At 41.0% G+C, this 16,340-nt stretch overlaps 1 protein-coding gene across 4 annotated transcripts in view; it reads left to right on the top strand.

The window, feature by feature from the left end:
• Nucleotides 1-16,340, top strand: part of mre11a (MRE11 homolog A, double strand break repair nuclease) — a 110,218-nt gene that overhangs the window by 82,444 nt on the left and 11,434 nt on the right. For all 4 annotated transcript variants that reach the window (XM_043691494.1, XM_043691496.1, XM_043691495.1 and 1 more), the window contains 3 exons: nt 9,811-9,909; nt 14,317-14,372; nt 14,993-15,060. In XM_043691494.1, coding sequence (XP_043547429.1) covers nt 9,811-9,909; nt 14,317-14,372; nt 14,993-15,060 — 223 coding nt within the window. The remainder of the gene's footprint in view (nt 1-9,810; nt 9,910-14,316; nt 14,373-14,992; nt 15,061-16,340) is intronic.

Below are 16,340 nucleotides of genomic sequence, written 5' to 3' on the forward strand. Positions count from 1 at the left end.
CTGCTTTTGTTTGTTGTCAACTGTTTTTGTACTTTGTACGGTTTCATGAAAAATGGGATTGGTGGTTTGCTGGGTTGCCAGGGGTCTGTTCTATGCACTTTTATTTGTTTGATTGGACTGTCTTGTACGAGTTTGTTACTTTAGGGTGTAGGTTTGATATCCAGATGTTTCATTACTGGGCTAGGTAACATCATCAGTGGCGACCTCCAAGTGAAGCGAAGCTATTGTCTCCTCCCTTTCTATTTATATGTTTGTCCTGGATGGGGTTCCTGGGGTTTGTGGTGATGTCATTTCCTGTTTTGTTTTCTGAGGGGTCGATAGATGGCATCTAGATCTGTGTTTGTTTATGGCGTTGTGGTTGGAGTGCCAGGCCTCTAGGAATTCTCTGGCATGTCTTTACTTAGCCTGTCCCAGTCGAAATTGTGGGTGTTTTTTCCTCCGTGTGTAGGGCTACAAGGGAGAGAGGGTCATGTCTTTTTGTGACTAACTGGTGTTCATGTATACTGGTGGCTAACTTTCTTCCTGTTTGCCCTACGTAGTGTTTGTGGCAGTCCTTGCATGGAATTTTGTAGACGACGTTGGTTTTGTCCATGGATTGTACTGGGTCTTTTAAGTTTTAGTTTTTGTTTGAGAGTGTTGGTGGGTTTGTGTGCTACTAGGATTCCGAGGGGTCTTAGTTTGTTACTCTTTCCTTAATATAAGTTGGGATTTGAGGTGCATCCTCATTTCCCTGTTGCACAGTGGGGTTTGGGGTTTTGCCTTGCTGTCCCTTTATCCTGTAAATAGCCTTTTTTTTTGTGAACTACTGCTTATTGTTTATTGTTACTGTTTGTGCCATTTCATAAAATAGAAATAAACAGGAGGTTTAGAATCTCCTCAGGTCAGGAGACTAACTCTGAGGTTGCTGGCCCCATCAGTGTACAGTGCAGAAGTAAATAAATGGTGACTTGGTGACAGGATACTAGTCTCTGTGCCGTTTATTTTTAGTGGTGATGAGAGAAAAGAGCACTGAAAACATCGGGTTGCAAGCATTTCTGACATCGTGCCTTTGTTTAGGAAGTTTGACACAGTTAATCCTTCTGTCGAAGACTGGACCCAGTATTTGAAAAGAATGCGATTTATTTTTCTGGACAAATGACATTGTGGCAGACGAAAAGCAGCAAATAATCCTTCTGACTGCTTGCAGACCTGCAGCACTTTTGATTATAAAGAGCTTTACTTTCCTAGAGGCACCTGACACTAAAACCTACCAAGAATTGATGAAGTTGGTTAAGAAATATTATGACCCCAAATCTCCATTCTGAGATGCTATTGGCTTTTATTTAGCTGATAAAGGATTTGTGGTGGGTGGGGGGGTGCGGAAATGCGTATCAGGATTTTTGATGTGCTTATGACTGACAGGAATATAATTTTGGGTCAAGCCTGAATGAGATGCACTGAGAACACTAGGTATGTGGAATTAATGATGTAACCATGCAGAAGAGCCCACTAGCTGAAGTCCTGTTTTGAGCAGTGCAACTGGCGGTTTCATTATAAAAGTGGCAAATAGAGTGTGGAACTACAAGGCATCCCAATGGAAGTGGACACTCTCATCTGTCTGACTGAGTTAGGGAATACCACTTGTGTAGGCAATTGCAGAGGCTCAGGCAGGGAACATCCTGAACTGAAGGTTCCTAGGCCAGCCTACAGCAGAACCCCACAACAAAGCTGAGCCTCCGCCAAATGGCTAAAAAATTCGAGAATCTGGCAGGCAAAGTAGTTGCTGCCGGTATGTAGACTTGACAGCAAAGAGGTACTGGATCAGTGGTGCTGGAAGAGCACAGCAATTCAGGCAGCATCCAACGAGCAGCAAAATCGACGTTTCGGGCAAAAGCCCTTCCTCAAAGAGGTACTGCAAGGACTGAATTGAGTAAGAGAACTCATTCATCATACTTGGGTGAGTGCACACCATGGAAAATCCCCCTATATGTGGTTGGATTAATTAAATTGCTTAACAATGCCCAAATCAAAACAGATTTAAAATTCATGTTTGGTTCACTGGTCACCCTGTTCCCATGAAGGTCAATACCAGTGTAGCTGTATCTGTGCTTGCAGAAGATTTCTTTAACAAGATTTTGCTCAGGTCTCCAACCCTTAAGTTGGTGCAAGACCTCTGCCAGACTGAGAATATAATCTGCAGTGGTTCCCCAGTGTAAGGTTGCAACTTCAGTTTTCATCTCCTATGAGAAGCAGTTGGTGTGGTTACCACTGCTGGTAGTACAAGGCTAGGATGGAATTGGTTGAGAAAGATTCACCTAGATTGTCTCGACACTTCGTTTAGAACATGGTTGCCTTAGTGAAGTTGTAGTGAAAATTCCAGGAGTGTTTTTAGGAAGGCCTGTGTACTATGAAACTGGCAAAGCCACTTTACATGTTGACCAGGAAGCCATTCCAAGATTTTTAAAAGGCCCACTTAGTGCCTTTTGCCTTAGTAGTGGCGGAAATCGGGAAACTGGAAAGTGAAGAAATCATCAAAACATTGCTGTTTGTAGAATGAGCAGCATCAGTCATACTGATTTGTGAAACCTGATGGTCCAGCCCATCTTTTTGGGGATTTTAAGCAAACAGTAAACAGCTGCTCACAGATGGATTAACACCCAATCCCTTATGTAGAGGACTTGTACACAAAGTTGGTGGGGGGTGCTGTCCTTTCTGAAACTGGAAATGAGCCACACCTGCCTGCAATTGCAACAAGCTAAGGAGTTTCAGAAGTTTGCTACAAGTAATACCAATAAGGTATTATACCAGACTGATATTTGGAGTATCACCAGCCTGCACATTATTTTTTCCAGCAGACCATGGAGAACATTTTTTATCGGAGCTATTCCAGGTTGCCATTTATCTAGATGTACTAATAACAGGGAAAACCAGTAAAGAACATTAGAGAACTTGGACATATGCTTAAATGTTTCTCCCAGATGGGCATGTGCCTTAGATTGGGGAAAAATGTGTTCCAGGCACCGCAACTGATCTACTTGGGTTACAGAGCTGACAAAACTAGGTTACACCTCTTGGAAGAGAAAGTAAGGGTGAACAAAGGAGCCCAGCTCTCATCTGTAACTAGAGCTTAGGTCTTTTCTTGGCTTAGTGAAGCATTACAGAAAATTCATTCACAAGTTGCCCTCCATCTTGGTACTCTTACACCTGCTGGTCGAACAGGGCAGCCTTGGAAATTCCTTCATAGGGAAGAAGTAGCCTTTATGGGAAGTGGGGAAACAAAGCTATTGTCATCCAACATGTTGGAGCATTATGATCAGAAATAATAGGAAGTGCTGACATGCATTGCCCCCACATATGACACTCACTAGCCCAACAGGAACACCCAATAGTGTATACTTCCTGGACTTTGGACATAGATCCATTCGGCATCAGAGCTGAAAATGTGTTGCTGGAAAAGCGCAGCAGGTCAGGCAGCATCCAGGGAACAGGAGAATCGACATTTCGGGCATAAGTCCTTCTTCAGGAATCCATTCCTGAAGAAGGGCTTATGCCCGAAACGTCGATTCTCCTGTCCCCTGGATGCTGCCTGACCTGCTGCGCTTTTCCAGCAACACATTTTCAGCTCTGATCTCCAGCATCTGCAGACTTCACTTTCTTCCCATTCGGCATCAGCCAATTGGAGCAGGAAGGTTTGGTCATCTTTGTGAGGTAGTTCCAGCAGTACCTCTTTTTTTTTTTTAACGGATGAGAATTTGCCATAGTGACAGATCACAAACCCCAGCTAGGGCTACAGAAGAATGCAAGGCTATGCTGCCCATAGTTTCCACATAGAATTCAGAGTTGAGCCCTTATTCTCAGTATGTCCAAGTACAAGCTAGAATGCTGTCCAGAAAGTCAAGTGGCTAGTGCAGATGCCCTGAGTGGTCTCCCACTAGCAGATACTCCACCAGTGGTGATTTCCCCTGGAAGCGTCCATTTTGGTTTTATACTTTGTGGACACCCTTTTGGTCATCACTGACAAAGTGATTCTCTACTAGTGAAAGTAGAACAGCTAGTGGTAATGGGGCAAACAAAAGAGCAATCGCAACATGCATTGAAACATTTCCGGCAAGACCAGATCACTGTTGAGGATGGCCTGTTGCTATAAGGAGCAAGGGTGATTGTCCCGAGTAAAAATCGCTGTCCAATAGTGGCTGAACTCCACCAGAGACATCCAGGGGTCTCAAAGATGATGCTAGCAAGAAGCTGTCTGGTGGCCAGGTTTAGATGCTGACAAAGCTGCATTGGTGGGGCAGTTCCTAGTGCCAGTAACGTAGAATTGCCACTAGCTATGCCCTCACATTTGTGCGAATGGCCATGTCAACCCTCAACTCTGCATGTTGACTGTGCTGATCCTTTCATGTGCTCAATGTTCCTGGTCGTTGTGGATGCCCATTCAAAATGGTTGGATATGCATAACATTTGGTCAGCAAACATGGATGACCATTGAGAAGCTGCGAGCGTTATTTATGATACAGGGACTCTGAAGTATTGGTCATGGACATTGTTCACTTACCAGCATATAATCGCATATAATCTGAATGTTTCCTAAATTCCAATGGCATTCAGCTCCCTACCTTCCTTCCATCCATCCAAATGTTGAAGCAAGCTGAATGAAACAGCCTAAAGCGTAAATGGATACTAAACTTTCCTGGCTCCTGTTCGTTTCTTTTTCTAGGATCACCCCACGCACAACAGGGATAGCTCCAGCAGAGTTGCTGATGGGGAGATGACTCCGCACCAGATTAAACCTAATATTCCTGGCCGGGGGAGGGGTGTTGAAATAGCGGCAGGGATGCCAATATTGGCCATATGCTGCCTCTAAGTGAGAGACAATTTATTTCAGGGGAAGAAGTTTGGTGCCAGAACCATGGGAATGGTCCTGTATGGATGCGAGGTGAGGTTGATGTAAGTCATAGACCTGACTTTACAAAGTTCGAATAGGTGATTAGTTCTGAACAAACACCTGGATCACCTGAAAGTTGAAACCTCACAAACTGGGCAGGAGCAAAACGTGCCTGGCTCCTCTGAACAGCCCGAAGGCCTGTCAAATCACTGGTTCTCCCCCTCCGACTAGTATTGAGGAAATGACAAATGACATGCCTGAAACGTCGATTCTTCTGCTCCTTGGATGTTGCCTGACCTGCTGCGCTTTTCCAGCAACACATTTTTAAGCTCACTGGTTCTCCCCCTCCGACTAGTATTGAGGAAATGACAAATGACATGCCCGAAACGTCGATTCTTCTGCTACTTGGATGTTGCCTGACCTGCTGCGCTTTTCCAGCAACACATTTTTAAGCTCTGATCTCCAGCATCTGCAGTCCTCACTTTCTCCTGCCAGAAAAGGAGGAAACTCTCCTGAGACATTATGGCTGCAAGAGGTGGGCAATGGTCTGATACGTGCTCTCCAAATCAGAGGAAACAGACCTGGGGCAAAAACCTGGCTGGAAAGGTTATGATAAAGACCAGTGTTCATCCCTGGACTTAGTGAGGAAGGGATGTAATGATTGGAACCAAATGGACCTTGTTGACTGAGGTCCTTGATTGGCCTGGGTTTAGTACCCCAGAGTCCTGGCTGACCAATGTAACCAGGAGATTTAGAATCTCTCCTCAGTTCAGGGGACTGACTGAGCTGGCTGTCCACAGCCAGTATACTAGGAGAAAGTGAAGACTGCAGATGCTGGGGAGCAGATTCAAAGAGTGGTGCTGAAAGCACAGCAGGTAAGGCAGTAGCTGAAGAGCAGGAGAGTCAACACTTCAGGCATAACCCCTTCATCAGGAATTCCTGATGAAGGCCTTTTGCCTGAAATATTTTTGTTTTGTTACTGTTCCTTGGATGCTGCCTGACCTGCTGTGCTTTTTCCAGCGCCACTCTAATCTAGACATAGACATAGTCTCTTTTAAAACTAATCAAGAAGCATTGCCTTTAAAACAACTATGATCTCTTTCATGTCTTGTTGACCTGACTGTAGTCCATTCCCAAGCACATCCAAATATTTATTAATTTGATTTTACTTGTCTTTTGTCTTAATCCTTGCACAAATTTTGTCATCTTCAGATTGCTAACCGTAATCTCCATAAAGCTGAGATGTTTAATGAAAAGCACTAAGAGTAGTAGTGGACTTTGGCCCAATGCCTAGGGCACACCACTACTAATGTCTCCAGTTGAGCTATATCTATTAACTATAAAGCCTTGGCTGCGGAATTAAAGCCCAGTACTAATCCAGTTGTGATTTGGAGACACCAGTGTTAGACTGGGGTGTTCAAGTTTTTTTAAGAAAAGAAATCACAACACTAGGTTATAGTCCAGTTTTATTTGGAAGCACTAGCTTTCATAGCACTGCTCCTTCAGGTGGTTGTGGAGTACACTATTGTAAGACATAGAATTTATAGCAAAGGTTTGCAGTGTGATGTAACTGAAATTATATATTGAAAAAGACCTGGATTGTTTAAGTCTCATCTTTTAGAATGACCATTTTGGTTTCAGTTTAATATGTAAATTGCAAAACTTTTTTTAAAAGTTAATTCTCCAGTGTCATGTCAGCTCCAATGAAGGTATTGAAGGTGTTCTCTCCCTGAGAGGCTGTCTGTGCCACAATGTAAATCGTTTTTTTTAAAACAGTCTGACCATTGTGGCACAGATAGAGCATCTCCGGGAGTTAACACCTTCAATACCTTTAGCTGAGCCGACATGACACCAATTGTTAAAGTACACTGGAGAATGTAACTTTTAAACAGAGGTGTTTTCTGATTTCCGATGAAAGAACTGAAACCAACATGGTCATTCTAAACAATCCAGGTCTTTTTCAATATATAATTTCAGTTAATCACACTGTAAACCTTTGCTATAAATTCTTAGTCTTTATTCTCAATCACCTGATGAAGGAGCAGTGCTCTGAAAGCTAGTGCTTCCAAATAAACCTGCTGGACTAAAACCTGGTGATGATATTTTTAACTTTGCACTAAGCAAGTGTCTCTCTCATTTCTATTGATACCACAAAAACCTAGGTTATGGAGTAATGTGATGAAAGATACCTTGTTAAAGGCTTTTTGGAAATTTTGGATCGACTTTGTAGCAACAAAAGCTTTTCCAATTATAAACCAGCTTTTGTTCCAGGTATCATTGCTAATCTTTATATAACTGCTTTATGCCCCTTTTTTTAAAACTACAAGTCCTTAAAGTAATATATTTAACAGATTTATAATAGTCTAGTTACCACATAGTGAGTTGTCATTATTTTCATTTGTGGTACGGGGCTAACATAACTGTTTAACTGGGCAAAAGTGAGGACTGCAGATGCTGGAAACCAGAATCTAGATTAGAGTGGTGCTGGAAAAGCACAGGTGGTCAGGCAGCATCAGAGGAGCAGGAAAAATGGACATTTCGGGCAAAAGTCCTTCATCAGAAATGAAGCCTGTGCCTTAATTCCTGATGAAGGACTTTTGCCCGAAACGTCCATTTTTTTTTTCCCTGCTCCTTGGATGCTGTCTGACCTGTGCTTTTCCAGCACCACTCTATAACTGCTTAACTGCCTGACACCCAAACATGCTTCTCTTTGAATCAGTTTAGTCAATTTTGTGAACTGTATTAAGGGTACCCTCACTGTAAAAGTAATTTTGCAAAAGGTACAGTTAATTTCAACAGATAATAAATGGCAATTGATAGGCTTTAATCATATAACTGGGTTATTGTTTTCTTTCTTCTCGTGCTTCTTAAAAGTAATGGAGGAAAGTTCCTATAGATGCCTCCTTGTTTGATCATAATTTGATAAATACTACAAATCAAGTTTAAAAAAAAACTTCTCTAAAGTTATGAATGATGAGCAATTAACAAGTGGGTCCCAGCAAAATGAAATTTTGAAGTTGGTTTAAAACTTAATTCAGCAAATGGTATGAATTTATCAAATGTAGTGTAGCAAGAGAATTTGGTTCGTGAATACTGATGCAAGAATAGAAGAAATCATCCTTAAAGGGGTCAGCCACTGACCTGATCTTGAGAAGCATGTATCAAAATGAACTCCAAAATTGTCAGAATGGTTACATTGCCAATAGAAGTGGAATAGGTATACAGGTAATTCTGCTATAACACATTTTGTTAATGTGAATTCTCTGTAACTCAATTGACAAATTGGGGACACTGTTTCTGAAGTCTGTGAATTTTTAAAATGTGTTGGCTGTAAATGATTACATCACCAACATTTCAAACGATTTTTCTATAATACGGGGTTGCGCAAGCCTCGAGCTACCTCTACTATCACTTAAATGGGCATGAGCCATCCCTGAAGAAGGGCTCATGCCCGAAACGTCGGTTCTCTTGCTCCTTGGATGCTGCCTGACCTGCTGCACTTTTCCAGCAACACATTTTCAGCTCTATCACTTAAATGGCCCATTTCAGAGCAACAACTGGTTTGAATCAATTTCTTATGGGTGGAAAATATCTGCTTTGTGGCAAAATACCACTCAGATCATGATGCCAGAATAATGAATCCCTAATAATTCACCAGTCAGTGGCAAACACATCAATACAAACTATGCCATACCAACTATGAACTTCAATCTGACAAGCATCCGAACAGTGGAGTGGAAACTTTCAAAAAACCATTTTAATGAAAACCAATGGACATGAGAAGACAAGATTCAAGATAATAGACTAAAAATATTATAGAACCTATAGTAATTTTCAAATGTCGATTTTCCTGCTCGTGTTTGTGTAAGTTCTTGTCAATGGTTGGATGGATAAGGATAAAGTGAATTTATAGATTACTTTATGGGATGCGCACCCTGCTGGTTTATACAAAAATAGCAATTTGTTAGTAAGGGATGTAACATCTTGAATAAGATCAAGAGCTACCTAATGAAGAAATAACTCCAAACTATACTTAAGTAGGAGCTTTAACATAAGACACATCCAAAAGACAGGTTTGTGTCTCAGCAAGGTTCACATTCACAAATCTTCACAAGGACATTTTTTTCTTTTGCCCACTTACACTGGTGGTTCACATTTTTATACTCAGACTATAAATTAATCCCCATTCTCAGAGGTATTTCAGTTTTGTGGGGAGATGATGTCCAATGGGCTATAATCACTGGACTATTATTGCAGAGACCCAGGTAATGTTCTTGGTTTTAATCCCACCATGGCAGATGATGGAATTTGAATGCAATAATAATCTGGAATTAAGAGTATGATGAACACAAAACCATTGAATGTCGGAAAAATCTTCACTAATGTTCTTTTTAGAGAGGGGCAACTGTCAACCTTACCTGGTCTGGCCTACATGTGACTCTAAACCCACAGCAATGTGGTTGACTCTTAACTGCCCTATGCCATAAATGTTGGAGTAACCAGCATTGTCCCATGTCCCATGAATGAATACTTTAAAAAATTTACACATGATTTGCTATGTTTTATATTTGCTTCACATCCATTTTAAGTGACATTTAGTCAAGGAAACTCTGTGATTTGTTTCCAAAGCACACCCTTGTTCATTTTTATAGGGATCTGAAATGGTTCATATTAGAAAAACTGCAAAAGAAATATGCAAACATAAATGACTAACTGATCTGATATGAAAATTAACTTTTTTTCCAAACTTAAAGATTCTTAATGCTTGTAAACACATTTTAATTGTTTAACAGCTTCTCTTCCGAACTAAAATGTCTGTTTTTCAAAATGTTCAAGGAGACATTTCTGACTTGATGGAAAATAACTGCAAAAATTGCATTTTTGTTTTAATATATTTCAATGCTATACATTGTGGAGATATTGAATAATCTCCTTTTATTCATTAGGGAATAGCGGAAGAGAAACTAGCAACGAATGTAAGTTCTCCAGCAGGACTTACAAAGCTCCAGTCGTTACCCCTGTAAAGAATAAGTTAATCATGGATGGTAGGTCAACCTATGTCTGCAAGCCACTGAATATAGTTTGAATATTATCCTTTATTCAGAATATAACACCATGCTGTTAAGATGTTCCTTACAAAATTCAGCATTTCTTTTATTTTCCACTGCAGTTAACTTTTGTAAAGGTTACATTAACAATCTGCTTTAAATACTACTTTAATGTCCTGCTGAGCATTACAGTATCTGTGTTACTTTATTAGATACGCTACTAAATATAGTAGTTGCATGAATTGTTGTAGACTTGAAGTCAAATGTTGCACATTTCCTGTTCTCTGGGTTCTATCTATGGCTTACCTTTTGGACTGGAGCAAATGTCAAAATTTAGTCAGAGTCCAACATCACAGACAGGCCCTTTGGCCCAAAGTGGTCCATGCTGATCATGTCCATTCGCAGTCACCCTGTTCCTCTGCACTTGGCCCATATCCTTCAAAACCTATGTATTTGTCCAAATGCTTTTTAAATGTACCTGCCTAAACCATTTCCACTGACAGCTAATTCCATACGAGCACCAATTTCTGCCTGTCAGATTTCCTTTTTTTTTCCCTCCTAACCTTTAAACTAATGCCCACTTGTCCTTGGTTCCTCAACCCTGGGGGGGGAGAAAAGTACCTATCCATGCCTCTTATGATCTTATACTCTTCTATAAGTCCCCCCTTTCCCCCCACCCCTGATTCTCCTACACTCTAAAGAAAAAGCTTGTCCAATCTCACCTTATAACTCAGACAGTTAAGTCCTAGCAACATACTTGAGTTTCTTCTACACTGTTTCCACTTTAATAACATATTTCCTGTAGCAAAGTGACAAAAACTGATCACAATACTCCAAATGCAGTCTCACCAGCGTCCTGTACAACTGCAGTGTAACTTTCCAACTTCTATGCTCGGTGTCCTGACCTGAAGGCCAGTGTGCCAAATGCTGTCTTCACTGTCCTGTCTACCTGTGACTCCTCTTTCAGAGAATCCTACACTTGAACTCCGAGGTCAGTCCTTCTTCCTTTTTATTTTCTTTTAAGGCTCTGCCATTTGCCATGAAAACTCCTGTCCTGATCGATCTTTCTTTCCAAAATGCAAGACCTGAAAATTATCTATTAAACTCCACTTGCCATTTCTCGGCCCACTTCCCCAGCTAATCAAGCAATTTCTGATCACCTTCCTCACTATCCACAATACCACCTGTTTTAGTGTCATCTGCAAACTTACTAATCATGCCTTGTACATTTCTCCTCTAAATCATTGTAAATAACAAGCAGTAATGTGCGCAGTACTGACACCTGAGGCACTCCAGTCCAACAATCATCCTTCCACGATATTATCCTCTGCTTCCTTCCAGCTTAAGAAGGGCTTATGCCCGAAACGTTGATTCTCCTTCTCCTTTGATGCTGCCTGACCTGCTGCGCTTTTCCAGCAACACATTTTTAAGCTCTGATCCCTAGCATCTGCAGTCCTCACTTTTTCCTACCATCCAGTCAATTTTGCTAGCTCCCCCTAGATTAAACTTCCAGAGCACCCTACTATGTGGAACCTTATATGGTTTTCAGCAAGGCATTTGATAGACTACATCTACTATCCTACCCTCGTCAACCTTCCTGGTCACTTAATCAAAGAACTGTAACAAATTTGTGAGGCATGGGCTCCCAAGCAAAGCCATGCTGATTTGCTCCTAATCCAACTCTGTCTTTCCAAATTCATGTATCTTATCTCTCAGGATCATCTTGAGTAACTTACCTACCACAGATGTTAGGCTTACTGGTCTATAGTTCCCTGGTTTTGCTTTGCAGCCCTTCTTGAATAAGAGCACAACACTTGCTACCTTCCGGTCTTGCAGGACCTCGCCCATGGCTAATAATGATCAGTCTGGGTTCAGCAACTTCTTCTCTAGCTTCCTTACTTACATCTGGTCTGGCCGGGTCCAAGAGATTTATCCACCTTCATAAATCTAATACACCCAATACCACTTCTACTGCGATATGAACTGTCCCTAAGGTATCTTCACTAACTTTCCCAAATCTTCATGGTTTTTCTCCAGGGTAAACAGGTGAAATATTCATTGAGGACCTTGCCCATTTCCTGTGGTTCTATGCACAAATGTCCACTTTGGCCCTTGAGGGGTCCTGTTCTGTCTAGCTATTCTTTTTCCTTTTAATATACTTAAATAACCTCTTTGGATTCACCTTAGCCTGGGCTGAGAAGATTATCTCATGCCTCCCAGATTTTTCCTCCTTCAGTAAACTCCTGTATCCCCTATATACAAGGGATTCCCTTGACTCTAGCTACCTGTAGCTGAGCCATGCCTCCTTTTTTTTTCTGGTCAAAGCAGCAATATCTCTTGACATCCAAAATTCCTTGTTCCTGTGAGCCTTACCCTTCACCCTCACAGGAACCCATAGACCTTGAACTCTCGATATCTCACTTTTTAAATGCCTCTCACTTGCCAGGGGCCCCTTTGCCTGCAAATAAACTACTCCAATCAATCCCTGCAAGTTGCTGTCTAATTCCATCAAAATTCACCTTGCCCCAGTTTTGACTTTGAACCTGTGGGCCAGTTTTGTCCCTCTCAATAAGTATCTTAAAATTAATAGAACTATGGTCACTGGAACCAAAGTGCTCCCCACTTTCAACCTCAGTTACCTGTCCTGGCCTATTTCCCAAGAGTAGGTAGAGTTTTGCCTCTTCTCAAGTAGGATATACTGCTTGAGGAAACTTCTCTAAATGCACTTAACAAATCCCACCCTATCCAAGCCTTCATGCATATAAATGGATATGGCAGTCCTGGTCTGTTAGGAAAATTAACATCCTCTACTATGGCAACCCTATTGCTCCTGCAAGTCTCCCCAATATCCCTGCATATTTGTTCCTCTAATTCCTGTTAACTATATGGGGGCCTATAGTCAAACCACAACATCACCATCCCCTTTATTTCTTAGCTCCACCCACAAAACCTCACTGGATGGTCCTTTAGTTATTTCATCTCTGACAACTGCTGTGACATTTAATCAAAAGGTAACTGTTCCCCCTCCCCTCTTTCCTCCACCTCTGTCCTGCCTTAAGCACCTGTACCCTGGCACATTAAGCTACCCCTCCCTTAGCCAGGTTTTTGTAATGGCTATCATATCCCAATCCAACGTACCTATTCACACAGTTCATCAGCCTTACCTGTCGGCCCTCTTGCATTGAAATAGGTGCAATTTAATCCAATAGGCATTCCTAGCTTCCTGTCGTGTTCCAACCTGACCTGTCTCTTCAACTTAAAGTTTCTAATTATTGTATCCCCTTTTGAGCCTTGCACTTGCATCCCTGCTGTTGATCCCACCCAATTGCCAAACTAGTTTAAACCCTCCCTTGTAGCACTAGCAAACCTGGCCATCAAGGTATTGGTCTCCTCCAGTTCAGGTGTAACCTGCCCCTCTTGAATAGGTCACCTGCACCAATCCTTTAGCTATGCATTCATCTGCTATATCCTCCTGTTTATACCCTCACTTACACGTGACCGTGGAAGTAGTCTGGAGATTACCACCCATTTTGCATACCTTTTTATTCTGCTACATTTTCCCCTGACAAATGCACCTAACATACACACCCCTAAACACTATGGGCAATTTAGCATGGCCAATTCACCTAACCTGCACATCTTTGGGCAGTGGAGGTGGAAACCAGAACACCCATGGAGTTGAACCTGGGTCCCTAGTGCTGTGAGTCAGCAGTGCTAACCACTAAGCCACAGTGCTGTCCATACCAAGCCATAACTGAGTCATGTTCTGAAAATTGTGGATTTGAACCATTAATGTTATATTGGTTAAGCTATTACATGTTATTTCAGGCCATGTTTTTTGGCAATGGATGAATAGATGTGGGTATTTGGAGTGTTTTGATACTTATGATTGTGTATCTGAGTTTAGATTTTGATAGTGCAACTTCAACATGAACTAGCAGCCTGCCACAGGAAATAAGAAAAATGCAAACTTTACAGTCTTTTAGTCATAGTTGAACTTTGTATTCATAGTTTAAATGATCTAATAATTCATTGTAATTGACTTCAAATTGAGTAAATTATCTTAGTACAACCGTTTTTGATGCAAGCAATTTAAAGTAGCAAGTAGATGGTATTAAGATGAAGTTGTATTTTAGCTTTTATCAATCATTGATATTACTTCAGCAAAATTTGCTATGACATATAAACAATAAACTGGTTAAGCACCAGAAACCATACTGCAGTCCTAGACCACTGTGGGCAAATCCATGGAACATGACTAACACTTGAAATGAATTGAATGTTTGTAGAAGTTGTAGGTTTTGAAGCTGCCATTTTACTTGTGGCTTGCCATAATTTTCTATTATATAACACAATATTTTCCTCAATGTTGATTACCAGTAACCAAACAATTTTTCTTGTTAGCTTTTAAAGGATCTAGTCGACGCACAGCACAGGCTTCGCATCAAAGTCCTGAGGAGGTAAAATGTTAAATAGTCTACAACTTATTTTGTAAATGATCATTTTATCTATGCTAATCCAATTTACCATGACCATGGGAATCAAGACCAAGGTGTAGCATTAGGGTCAAGGGGTGTTCGAGTCTAACATTAGGAAGTAAGTAATTAGCACGATAGCATTGTTGCTCGTCCAGTAATCCAGAGACCCACTGGAAAATTAGTTTAAATCCCACCACGGCAGATAGTGGAATTTGAAGTCAAAATTAAATCTGATTGAAAATAAAGTGTAGTATTCCAGTCACATGAAGGTAGATTTTATGGCCCTTTAAGTATGTTTTAGGGAAGCATTTGCCTTTTTCATGTATGCCAGGCCCCAAAATATTCATGATGGCACAATTTATGACTTCATCTGCTTCAAGTTAGGAATCTACATGGCTCCATCGATCACTTCACGTCCAATTAGCCTTCTCTCCAATTCCCAGGCATGTTCTGGAGTGAGGCGTTATATTCCACCTATGAATGTGTTCACTCTACAGATTTGGCTGTTTTACTATGTATTTTCAGCAGTTCCTGTTTTATATCTCAAAGTTTTGAAAACCCTGAAGAAACTTTCTAACTCTTTGTTAAATTTTATTTTACAGGTCATAATTAGTGAAGATTCAGATATGGAAGAATGTAGTCTATCCAGTTTCTCAAAACAAAATCAGGGGTATGCATACTTCATTCTCATATAGTAGAATGTGATGGTAACAGAGCTATTAGTTTGGGAATGAATAACAGCTGGAGACTTGAAGACATCTGGAATTTGCTGATTTCCATTTTTAAGAATGTACAGTACCTCTTTTGTTGACAAATATTAATTGAATCCGATTAATGAAAGTAATTTGCAGGCTTCCAAAAACATCAGGTGAATTGGCCATGCTAAATTGCCCATAGTGTTAAGTGCAGGGGTAAATGTAGGGGAATGGGTCTGCGTGGGTGCGCTTCGGCGGGTCAGTGTGGACTTGTTGGGCCGAAGGGCCTGTTTCCACACTGTTAGTAATCTAATCTAATCTAAATGTGCTGCTTAATTCTAGTTTCGGTATATGTGAAATAAAGAAAGGTGAAGTTGCTATTTGTCCCAGAGCACCATAAGGCTGCACTCTCATTAAAGATGAACAGTGGTGGCTTAGGTGAGGAGATGACATCAAGAAGGTGGGATCTTCATGGCAACCTCAGCTGGAACAGAAATTGAATCCACGCTGTTGAGGTCACCAACTGAATTAACCAACCCCTAGTGAATATGTGAAACATCAGAAGTAAAGAGAAAACCTTTAGATGCTGTAAATCTGATCATTTTGCCTGTGGCTGGCCTTGCCTATAAAAAATAATCAGGGCTCCAGACTCTAAGAATGAGTATGCTGAGGGTAGTCTTCCCCCCCCCCCCTCCGTTTGTGACTATTTAAGCAGGTCTTCAAAATAAGTTTCTTCCATGTACAGATACTAATTAAATGATTTTTAAATGCATTTATTGAAAAGTATTTGTTCTACAAGAGAATTGAATATTAAATGCCAACCAAACTAGTAAATGAGTCAATAGTTTTTATTTTCAGCGTTTCTTTTTAAATTGGGTTTACTCAGGTATAGTAGTTGGGTTTTCAAAGTCATGTTTCTTCACTGAATTGTGGTCAGGCAACATGCAGCATTGGAGTGAAGCAATTTTCTTTACACGTTTTTTCTCCAGTTTTAAATCTTCAAAATCTGCCTGTCAGCTAAGGGAGAGAGTGCACAGATGAAGCTGTGTAAATTACATCCGGCACTGTTATACAGCAGCAATCTACATATTTTCATTGCCGCCTCAAGTTTTCAGTAGTCAGGTTCTCCACCCCCGCCACTCCTTTATTTTTAACAGATCTTCTTTCTCCAAACTGTCTTCAGGTCATCGTAGCACATTAGTGCAGTAGCAGTTTTGAAATGCCATGTTTGTCTCGTGTATGACACTAGGGCAGG

Source organism: Chiloscyllium plagiosum, chromosome 6 (genome assembly GCF_004010195.1).
Source record: "Chiloscyllium plagiosum isolate BGI_BamShark_2017 chromosome 6, ASM401019v2, whole genome shotgun sequence".
Taxonomy (NCBI): Eukaryota; Metazoa; Chordata; class Chondrichthyes; order Orectolobiformes; family Hemiscylliidae; genus Chiloscyllium; species Chiloscyllium plagiosum.